We start from the raw sequence: 11,921 nt of genomic DNA, 5'->3' as shown, positions 1-11,921 counted from the left end.
CCAAACTGATATGGTGTAGGACAGCAGTACTGTACATATTCTATTGAACTTATTGTGTGGTACATTTTAGAGATGAAAACATCATAAAAGAGCATAAGGAGTAGGATAAATTTAAAGACCAGATGGTCTCAAGGAGATGCCTCTCTGTTACATTTTAGTCAAGAAGCCGAAAGCACATTCATGACCATAACTCAGAGGTTATTTTCTATTTTTACCCTCATCAGACAGTGGAGGGCTTTCCTGATGACTCCCCACACAGTAACATTGGCTATAAGATAGCAAACCAGAGTGTCAGGTTTCAAGAACACCCTTATTGGAAGGGAGAGAGAGCGAGAGAAGGAGAGAGAGAGAGTGATAGGAATGGAGAATTCTCACTGGCAGTGATAGGTGCAGTGCAGCCTGTAAGAGTCCAGTTCAGGGGACTCTTATATTACGTCAGACAAAAAACAACGAGGGCCACAAAATGAGCAGAACAACATTTTTTGAGGTAAGACATTAAGTTCAATTTCAAGAGTTTGCAGTTTTTGTAACACCTTTAACTTTGAGACTTGAGGGTTGTGAATGTTTGTTTACTTCAGTAAGTCTTAAAGGAGAAGTTTGCTTTTTACATATTGTTCTTTCACAAATGTCTTCTTATTCTGTATCCCTGCCTTGTTATCTTTAATAAAAACTAAAACTGCATATGAATATGTTTTATAAACAGTGTATAGGAAATATTTAATAACATATTTTTAAAAAACTTGTCTTGTTCAAGTGATGATTACAAATACTGCGAAAAAACAACGTCGCTTGAATTTATGTATATATATTTAAAAGGATGTCACTCACCAACTAAATTGTATTATGTCATGGATGGTTGCTAGGGCGTTGCTATGCGAATGCTCAGGTGTTTCGAGTGTTGTTAGCGCGTTGCTATGCAGTAGATACAGTACTGTGGGTGGTTGCTAGGATGTTAGTCCAACCTTAAGCCTCTAGTGTTTTAAGATTCAGATTTTTCATAAGCTTAAAGTAGTTTTTGAAAAACTTAGTGATGAAAACTGTTAAGATAATTATAAACAGGCCAGCATTTTTTACACTGTCAGAAAAGAAAAGGTCCTAATATGTACCATCTCTTAAGGTGCCGAAGTACTTTTCTGTATGCATGTTTTCTTCAATTTAACTTTAACATGTAAATATAATTCAGTACATGACAAACAAGCCTGTCACCTAAAGAAAATTAATAATCCTCTCTAGTATTTCGACCACCATTGATCTGTCCACTCTCTCTTTTATTACCTTAATAAGCCAATACAGTAAATGTACAGAAATCATACATAATAACGTAACAAATTTTTGTCAACAGGAATAAAATAGAACAAGAACAAATAAAGTCACTTAAAGCAAAAAAAGCGTGCATAGTGGATACAGAATTATGCCCTGTAGAGTATTTAAACATTTTTCATCATTGCTGTTATATTTACTCTTCCGTCAATAGTCAAATCCACAGAGTGCTTTTATTGATCATTCTGCCTGATTGACAGGACAGGTTTATATTGCCTACCCTTGATATGAGTGTATAGTGACCGAGACAGTGAGGGTGTCCGTTTTTGTGTATTGTTCATGGGCAGGTTTCAGGCATACACAGCTGTCGATAAGTGTTTTAGTTTAAAAAGTAGTAAAACAAAAAACAAGAGACCGTTTCAAGATAAAATATAAATTTTAAGGTCACCTGCCAGACATCCAATACAATATATGACTTCAATACGAAGCCCATTTTAGACTTAACTCCCTCCTGAATATCAAGACAGGTGGATCAACATCCGGTTTAATGTGTGAACGTAATGATCCCAGATTTCGCCATCTGTTATGAGAATAACCTAAACCACTTCACAGGGACTCTTGGTTTAAGTTGAGTGTTAGGCAACTCCTTTGTGTCCATTAGAAGATTATTACACCATCCAATAAAAGAGCAATTTCAGCGTGGCAGGTCTGCTGAGCTACACAGTACATAGTGCTTTCAATGCAAATTGAGCAGCCTGTGGGCTCACTACACGCTCTGTAGATCAACGCTGACACCTTTTAATTAATATTAAAAACGTCCCAACACTGCACCGGGTGCATCCCAGGAATGCCGAGCTCAGATCAGAGATAGAGTTTATATTTTAGGATGATTTATGCATGTAAGGAATACACTGACTGAGCTAAACTGGGAGACATCTGTCAAAAATGAAGTTCAGATCAATTGCTTAACCAGTCTCTTATTTAATATGTGAGTATGGGGGGCAAGAGCAGCATGACGATTTCATATTATTAGGCAAAGTTGTGTGTGTTATCTTGAAGAAGAGAATTCTGGGATAAAAAGAGATATACGGCTTTTGGCCGGGCTTAAAATGAACCACTAAATGAACTCGATTTATGTTGATTGAATTAAAAAGCTAGTTTGTTCGGCAGTGTCTGTGCCATGCAGATATTGACCTGACTGAAATTATGACTCTTCTAGGTTGAAATCCTGGACTGGAAAACAAAAGAACAGCTCTGTTTTCTGGACAAGGTAAGCAGATAATAATAACATTAGATGAATAATGACTATTGCACATTTAATGAAAAATTAAAGGTTGTTTATCTTGTCTGTGTATTTAATTTAGGTGGAACCTCACTCGAGCATTGCTGAAATTAAGAGTTTGTTTCATAAGTCGTGTAAGTTTTATTTTAACCTTGTGGGTTGCTCCCATCCACTATCCTTTCGGGTTGTTTGTGTACAAAAAAGGCCACTGAAGTAAGCTGTAAAAATGTATCAGATTACTTTTTTTCTAATTTTTTTCATGAATCTGTCAATCAACCCCAGGACCGACCAAACCTACCAAATGTCAACAAAATTTCCATGATTTTAACTCTTTAATTGCCAATAAGTGGTGTCACTGATTTGGGGGAAACACAAATTGACTGATGCTCAATATAAAAAGTGATTGTGGACTGGATTTTTTTACCCTTTTCACAGTCTTGGGCACGCCAAAGATTGGTAAAACATTGGCTTTGATGCATTTTTTGTTTTTGTGCAGCATCAGTTTTTATTCTTTACCTCCCTCAATTACTGTTTTTGCACCATTGACTTCCATTAAAACAACATTTTTTGATTTCAAAGCAATGACACCATATTATCATGCATTCTTGATTGTTGGCGTTTTTTCCTTTTACTAAGAGGTAAAATGTGTCATTTTTACTGTTGATCATCATGTGGCACCATTAACCCTTTCGTAGACCTGTGCAAAAAACAGAGCTTAATTTCTGGCTTGTATATTGAGTTATATGGAGTATAACAGCATATTAGAGAAAGAGAGAGAGAGAGAGAGAGAGAGAGAGAGAGAGAGTGTGTTTGTGTGTGTGTGTGTGTGTGTGTGTGTGTGTGTGTGTGTGTGTGTGTGTGTGTGTGTGTGCGTGCGTGCGAGCGTGCGTGCGTGCGTGCGTGCGTGCGTGCGTGCGTGCGTGCGTGCGTGCGTGCGTGCGTGCGTGCGTGCGTGCGTGCGTGCGTGCGTGCGTGCGCGTGCGTGTGCGTGCGTGTGTGTGTGTGTGTAACCGCCAACAATTAAGAATGCGTCATTATATAGCGTCATGGTTTTGCAATCAAAACATTTTGTTGTGGTGGAGGTCAATGGGGCAAAAAAGCCTCAAACAACTAATAAGGGAGAAAAAAAACTGATGCTGCACAAGAACTGAACATGCATCGGAGCCAATGTTTTGACTAATCTTTGGCATGCCCAAGACTGTGAAAAAGGTAAAAAAAAAAATCCAGTCCACAATCACTTTTTATATTGAAAATCTGTAATTTTGTGTGTTTTCTTCATCGGATCAGTGACACAACTTATGATCTTGGCAATTAAATAGTTGAAGTCATGAATTTTTTTGGGCATTTGGTGGTTTTGATCAGTACTGAGGGCGATTGACAGACATTTTTACAGTCGTTTAATTTAGTGTTTTTTTGTACACAAATTTGCCCACGGTATATTGTTTCATTTTTTTAAAAAAATTCAAAGCATTTCCTCAAAATGTGTGTAAATATAAGATTTGTCACCAAAAATCATTCCATTTGCTGAAACACAGAGAAAGTTGTGGCCAAATTAAAACAAAAATGGCCACAACAACCTGTAAGGTTTAAGTGGATTTCTGTCATTGTACCGTGCATAGATTTCCATGATGATCCTTTACAACTTTTTTATTACCTTTTAATTGAAGTACTTTATGATTTGTTTTGCTTGCTTTTACTGTAGATCCTAAATGGCATCCTGCTAGACAGTCCCTGAGATTAGAGCCCAGTGAGTATGAAAACATTTTTAAAAATATTTTATAGATATACCGCTAGATATCGCTAGTTTTGTTTTTCCTACTTTTTAAAAATTATAATCTGATCATCTGCCATTTTTAAACAATCAGCCAATAGTGGGAAAAAATGCTTTTATCTGCTGATACCAATTATAGGCCGATATATCGGTGCATCCCTATTTTATAGCAATTCCATATAGGTGGTATCTATACAGTACTGTGTAAAAGTCTTAGGCCACCATGCCACAAACTGTATAAAAATGTAAACTGAATAACTTCCACTTGAGGAATAGCAGGAAACTTTTTACTTCATTCTGCTCAAAAACGCACAAGATGTTTAGTGCCAAGAGAGGTCACACTAAACACTGACGATGCCTAAAAAAGACATTTAGTCCTGAAAATTGTATTTTTTTCCTGTACTGAAAAATAAATATGAATGGACATTAAAACCTCTAAAACAACTCTGCACACGACTTTTGCACAGTACTGTATTGTACAAGTATATTATAAAATGGCTGTATGATTCTGTATTGCATCCCATGCCTGTAACATTAAAGATAATTCAAAAATATGATTCATCATATTACTGTAAATATTTTGAAAAGTTACTATTTTCCAACCTTTGTAAATCAGGTTAAGTAGTGTCATGTCATGACAGAAGCGGCATTATTCAATAGGTGTATATTTCATTATTTGGTATTTTCAGAGGGAAAAGCACTGAGCGATGATGACATACTACAGAATCTGCCTGTCGGGACCTCAGCAAGCTTATATTTTAAAGATCTTGGCCCACAGCTTGGCTGGACAATGGTAAGTGGATTTTGCAGGATTCATTGCCAAACTTCTGCCTTAATATTTAACAAAAAATCTTTAATAATCATAAACCTTCAGGACTTTAATAACAGTCCTATATTCTTAAGTGGCATGCAGCCATATGTTTTAAATACAAGCTTTGCAGAATGATCCCACACTGTCATAAAAAAATGAAAAAACGGTCCCTGTTGTACACTGAAAAAAAATGATTCATTCAATTTACTCAATTTTTTAAGGTAAGTGGTTGCAATCAATTTATTTGAGCTACATTTAAACAAAAGTTTTTTATTTTATTTTAGTTTACTAATCTTTTTTGTTTAAATGTAGCTTAAATAAATTGATTGCAACAACTTTAAATTGATTAACCACCTTAAAAAAATTGAGTAAATTGAATGAATATTTTTTTTCAGTGAGCTGTCACTGGGGCGCTAACCTTTAAAAACATACACTGTTGCAACTAAAAAAATGTATGTTAGTAGAGGCACATATCGGTGCCAAAAAGTGCATACTGTATTAGTACCTCAAATGTATATTTGAACCAAATGTATACATATACTGTATGTACCTGATACACATTAGGATTTTTTTAAAAGGGTACTGCCCCAGAATTTTTTTTTATTTAATTTTTTTGACAGTGCAAAATAAAAATCTTTGTTACTTCAGGTTTTTCTGGTGGAGTACATGGGTCCTCTACTGATTTATCTTCTTTTTTACCTTCGCGTCCCCTACATCTACAGCAAGAAATATACTTTCACCTCCAGCACTCATCATGTGGTCAGGTATTAAAATAGTTTAGCAAAACACCACCTCTATCAAAAATTTGATAATAATATTACACGAATGCTCAAGGCATGTTCATCAAATACCTTTGTTTCAAATCTGCTTAAACCCGGCCTCAGGCCATTCAGAAATACTGGTTTTGGCAGAATCTATTAAGAGTCAGATTAAACATGCATATTTATAAGAAAGCATGTCTGACACAGCTCTTCAATTACATGTTAATGTCACCATGTATCTTTCTGTTGTCTCTCTTTAGCTTGGCTTGTGTTTGTCACTCATTCCATTACATCAAAAGACTTATTGAAACTATTTTTGTGCACCGGTTTTCTCATGGCACGATGCCTCTCAGAACTACTGTAAAGGTGAGTGTCGAATACAAATTGTGACTCCAGAAAAACTGAAAGTTAACAAACCAATTAGGCTGTATGTTAACATTACATAAAAACAATACCTGTACAGCATTTATTGGTTCTACATATCATTTTTGAAGTGTTATAGCAGTGGTTCCCAAACTTTTTCAGTGTGCGGCCCCCCTTGTGTACAGTGCATTCCTTCGCGGCCCCCAAAAGAAAATTTGTGAAAAAGAACTGTTCTAAAACTCAACATTTTAATAAAAAAAAACCCATTAAATTATTTAAAAAATTGTGCATTTGGTCAGTAGCCTTATTTTTTTAGGTTTAACTACACAGAATTGATGATAAATTAATGTATTGCATAAAATGTCATAAAACTGGGGCCCCCCTGGCACCATCTCGCGGCCCCCCTGGGGTCCCCGGCCCCCAGTTTGAAAACCACTGTGTTATAGAACACTTAAAAATAAAGGTGCTTTACGAAGCCATAAAATAACTTTTTCTGTTTAAATGGTTTTTTAAAGCACCTTTGACATCTGAAAAACCTTTCTGTTTCACAAAAGATGAAAAAGGGTTCTTCAGATTATAAAAATATATAAGAGAAATGGTTCTTTAAGGAATCAAAAAAGGTTCTTCTATGGCATCGTTGTGAAGAACCTTTCAAGCACCTTTATTTTTAAGAGTGAATGCTAATGTTAGGTAATGAAATAATTAAAATAAACTAACAATGATCATTACAATATATAATTTAAAATGAATCTTGATTAAAAAAAGTTTAAATTTTTTCCCTTGTCGATTAATGATACTTATTGCTATTATACTAATGTTAAAATAAGAAGTAGAATGTGTGCACATCCAAAAACTTTTAAACGCAGGTGTTCGATCACAAAAATACAGTAATACAAAAACAAAGAACACTGAAAAAAATTATTAATTGAATTTAATATTTTTTTTTAAGGTAAGTGGTTGCAATCAATTTATTTAAGCTACATTTAAACAAAAAAGATTAGTAAAGTAAAATAAAACATAAAACTTTTGTTTAAATGTAGCTTAAATAAATTGATTGCAACCACTTACCTTAAAAAATTTATTAAATTCAATTAATCATTTTTTTCAGTGAATGGCACACTGCTGCTACTGCTCACAAAATGTATTAATTAAAAGACAACGTTTGGACCAATCAGGTCAAAGGTCAAACACAAGATCTGTTTGGTCGAAACGTTGTCTTTTAATTAATAAATTTTGAGAGCAGTAGCAGCAGTGTGCTATTCTTTGTTTTTGTATTATTATACTAATGTTAACATACAGAACATTTTTGCAACATGTTACCCAATTATTTCACAGTTCGTTTCTTTCACAAATGTTAAACCTTGTTAAATGCTGTTTGCTGTTCTCTTCACAGAACTGTGCGTATTACTGGGGTTTTGCGGCATGGTTAGCATATTACATCAACCATCCTCTCTACACACCACCATGTGAGGACCGAACCTACACAGAATTATATTTTATAACAACTGATTGAATGTGTTAAATGTGTTACATTAAACTTGTTATAATGTTTTACAGCTTATGGACAGAAACAGATCAATTATGCACTAATTATCTTTGTGGTATGTAGGGTTCCTGGTTTACAACAAACTGCATGCAATTGTGTCCAACCATCTAGACCACATTGAAAATACAAAAAGTTTTAGGATTTTACACATTGTAAAATCAAGTTAAACAACATAAATAATCAGATTTGTATTCATTTGTTAATCCATGTCAAGACAGACGCATGATGACATTTGAACAAGTCATGTAAAAATTAACTTTTAAACTTTTTGGTCAATTAGTTTAGTTTATGAAATTAATTAATTTAATTTAATTAGTAATACTGCATTTTTTTCTACTGAATTTAGACTTCTGTATCCTACTGTACAAGATAAGCTGATGATGTTTGTCTTTCAGTTATGCGAAGCTGGCAATTTTTCTATCCATTGGTCACTGAACAGTTTAAAATGTGAAGGTAGGTGCACTGTATTCAATGTCTGTGTGAAAACGGCTCAGAGTCAGTGTTGCCAGGTCCAGTTATTATAAGCAACTTTGGCCATGTTTTTTCCACCTACACTCTAAAAATGCTGGGGGTTTTTTTCAAAAAAGGGTTGAACACTTATATTTGACCTAATAACTGGTTAAAACATCCCAGCATTTTGGATTAAAAAAACAGCATAGGTTAAATTACAACCCAACCGACTGGGTTTATCCCTTTTTTAAAATAACCCAGCATTTTTTTTAAGTGTAATGGAAGTTTATAAAGGAAGGTAGGGATCACGGTTTTTGATATTTTTGTTCATTTTGCTAAAGACAGGACTTTATTTTATTTTAGTTTTTTTTTAATTCATAACAACATCTGGCAACGCTGCTCAGAGTACGCCTGTGATTCACAGCTCTTCTAAATGTTTTTATGTGAAAAGGTTCCAAATGTCGGAGGTTCCCACGCCCATCTAAAAACCCCTTCACGTGGCTATTTTTCTTTGTATCCTGTCCAAACTACACATATGAGGTAACCGAAACATTGTTACATGTCTGAAGTAACACACAATCCTATGACTGACCCATTCTCCTCTTTGCTTTATCAGGTAGGAGCTTGGGTGGGCCTGTCGATCATGACCCAGTGTGTTCCAGGTGAGCTACTGACATTAAATGGGCATTTTAGCAGAATGAGTTGGATATTTAATACACAGTATTCATACAGTGTGCCTGTAGCTCAATTGGTAAAGCAATGCAAACTGAAAAATATATCTTAAAGGGGGGGTTTAATGGTATTTCAAGCATTCTGACTTATTAACACAGTTATAGAGTTGTTTCCTCATGCTAAACGTAGGCAAAGTGTCAAAAATGCAGTTGGGCGTGTTTCAGAGTATTTCTGTGCCGAATGCACTTCGCCAGGGTTCGTACAAGTTTCGGCTAGTTTTTTTCGATTACGGTTCTAACTGACGTTTCAGGGGTTTTCGATACGCATCACTTCTTTATATGGGCTTCCGCCGGAAAACTTCCCCCGGAAAACCCCGCCCAGCCGTCAGTCAGCGGGAGACGCTAGAGCTTGCTAACAGCTTATCACGCCACTCAGCTTTGTTTAATTTCAAAAGTCAACAATGGCACAACAAGAAGTGTGTTTTTGGATGTAAGGAGAAGACATCCAGCCTTACGGAAACAATGGATATAGTTTATTATCCAGATTAGCAGCGGAGTTTTGCGTGTGTGTTTGATGCGGTGGATTTTCAGAACCGGGTCATGACGAGTTACACGTGGTAAGTAAGACTTATGTCTTATGTTGGAAATAGGCGCGTGTATATTATATAAATGACACGAACATGTAGTGAATCATAAGTTAAAACAGTGTTGTATAGTGTTGCATGACTCGTACTCGCTCCTCCCGTGTTATAACTCCTCCTTCTTCATTTTTTCGTACGTTATCGGAAAGATTCGGTAAAGCTAATCTTTCTTTTATAAATCTGATTAAACTAAAGACTCTTCAGAGATATAAAGGATGTCATACTACTCTATACGTACTCCAGATTAATATCAGAAATGCAGAAACAGCGTGTGTTACGTGAGCTTTAAAGGGGACATATCATGAAAATCTTGACTTTCCATGTTTAAGTGCTATAATTGGGTCCCCAGTGCTTTTATCAACCTAGAAAATGTGAATAAGATCAACCCAGTAATTTAGTTTTGGTAAACCTTTCTTCACAGACATGTGAAAAAATCAGTCATTGAATTTTGGCTTTCCCCTTGTGATGTCAGAAGGGGATAAAACCGCCCTTTAATCTGCACTATCCAACCAAGCCACTGCCATTTAGTACAGAGATCAGCTCATTTGCATGTTAAAGGAACACCCAAAACGGCACATTTTTGCACACACCTACAAAGTGACAATTTTAACAAATTATCTATATGATATTTTGAGCTAAAACTTCACATATGTACTTTTGGGACACCAAAGATTTATTTGACATCTTAAAAAAGTCCTGTGAAATGTCCCCTTTAAAATATATCAGTGTCAATTTTTTTTCTCAAGATGAACACCAGTAAGGTTACGTTTGTAAAAAAAAACAACGTAAATGTCATAATATAACTAAGGCCTAGTTCTGGATTAATCTAAACCCTGTCCAGGAAACCGCCTCATTGTGTGTCAAAAACATGATGTGATTTTGTACATTAATAGAAATCACATTGTTTATTTTGCAGTGGCTCTCTTCACTCTGGTGGGCTTCGCACAAATGACGATCTGGGCCAGAGGAAAACACAAAGCCTACATCAGAGAGTTCAAAGACTATCCAAACCTCCGCATGCCCATCTTACCTTTAATCCTCTGACCAAGTTGATCAGAGCATAGCTGAGATCAAAATATCCAGAGATATGATAATCCTGAATAACGGTGACAGAGGTGAACAGCTGCATTTAAATGAAGCTGTGTACTGTTTACAATGGTCTGTATCTGGGGATTTTATATAAGCAGAGTGAATTAGATTAGTGGGAATGTTTCAGATTACATACAGTAATTGTGTTGGTTAACTCATTACAACAACCACCTAATATGCAATTTTGATATCTACCTCTGTGCAAATCACAAATGTGATGAATTACTTCAGCAATAAAGAAAGACATTTTTTCATTAACAGATGAAGACGCTAAAACACATTTATATTAAAATATTGATCTTTAACATTTTGAACGTGAATCACAGCTAATATTTATTCCAAACAAAAATAGGGATTATTATGATTTTAAAGCAAAAGTGCCATTAATAGTACTACTGTACAGCATTTTTATTAAAATAACTTAATGCAAAACTTGTGATGTGAACTTTTATTTTTCAAACATTTCTAGTAAACAAATTATAAAACTGGACATTCAATGTTAAATATTCAGTTTGATTGCAGTTAAACACATTATTATTATTATTATTATTATTATTATTATTATTAAGTCGACTTGCAATATGTCACATAATGCAATATGCATTTCAAAAACAGCAATAAGCCTTTGCAATAAATTCTATTGCAACATTAAATTTGTTTTCATAATAAACATTTTGTAAAAAAATTATATAGATATAATAAAGTGCTAAAGTTTTCATAATACTATTACAGTCTAGTTGTGTCTGTATTTTATGTAGATTAATTTCTAAACAAGGCCAAGCAAAGAAGGTGTGCAAAGCAGATTTGTGTCTTACCGCAAGACAGAATTTTTAAATCTCTTCCTTATTTTTCTTCGGCACTGCAACAGTTCGACATCTCCATATTTTCATGCTTTCGATTTTGCAGGAAAGACTCTCACGTCTCGTCGGGCACCGGCCGCCCTCGGGTGCAACACAATAGTCTCATCCTCTCCGGACTGCTGTTTGGCAAAATTCACAAATACCTTAAGGAGGAAAGAAACCAAGACCATCAGGAGTCAAACAGGAGTAAATTGTCACATGCAGTCATTGAAACTATAATAGCAGTTTCTGCATTCGTCTGGTTCGGGACATCCTGTCTCAGCGTTACACCTTTACACCTTCTGTATTATGAATTACTCTGTCTTGGACTATATTAAGAGCATCACATATTTCTCAGGCTTATAGCACACCAAGAATACAGAATAAGAGTACCCTGTCTTTTAATTAAAATATTAAGAACTAGATCATTAAAAATA

At 35.1% G+C, this 11,921-nt stretch overlaps 2 protein-coding genes across 3 annotated transcripts in view; one reads left to right on the top strand and one right to left on the bottom strand.

Annotated features, from left to right (window-relative positions):
- Positions 1 to 264: 264 nt before the first annotated feature.
- On the top strand, positions 265 to 10,903 carry tecrl2a (trans-2,3-enoyl-CoA reductase-like 2a). The gene is made up of 13 exons (XM_055182512.2): positions 265 to 487; positions 2,480 to 2,530; positions 2,625 to 2,676; positions 4,245 to 4,289; positions 5,003 to 5,106; positions 5,773 to 5,888; positions 6,146 to 6,251; positions 7,642 to 7,714; positions 7,806 to 7,849; positions 8,190 to 8,247; positions 8,696 to 8,784; positions 8,861 to 8,906; positions 10,473 to 10,903. Exons 1-13 carry the CDS (start codon positions 464 to 466, stop codon positions 10,598 to 10,600), a joined length of 936 nt encoding a protein of 311 aa, XP_055038487.2. The 5' UTR covers positions 265 to 463; the 3' UTR covers positions 10,601 to 10,903.
- A 175-nt stretch (positions 10,904 to 11,078) lies between these two features.
- Positions 11,079 to 11,921, bottom strand: part of abca4a (ATP-binding cassette, sub-family A (ABC1), member 4a) — a 41,938-nt gene continuing 41,095 nt past the window's right edge. For both annotated transcript variants that reach the window (XM_055182502.2, XM_055182503.2), the window contains exon 50: positions 11,079 to 11,648. In XM_055182502.2, the coding sequence (XP_055038477.2) occupies positions 11,532 to 11,648 (117 nt within the window). In that variant the 3' untranslated portion in view covers positions 11,079 to 11,531. The remainder of the gene's footprint in view (positions 11,649 to 11,921) is intronic.

The sequence above is a fragment of the Misgurnus anguillicaudatus genome, chromosome 25, assembly GCF_027580225.2.
Source record: "Misgurnus anguillicaudatus chromosome 25, ASM2758022v2, whole genome shotgun sequence".
NCBI classification, from domain to species: domain Eukaryota; kingdom Metazoa; phylum Chordata; class Actinopteri; order Cypriniformes; family Cobitidae; genus Misgurnus; species Misgurnus anguillicaudatus.
The sequence above is the reverse complement of the archived record's forward strand: the minus strand, read 5'-3'. Positions and strand labels throughout refer to the sequence as shown.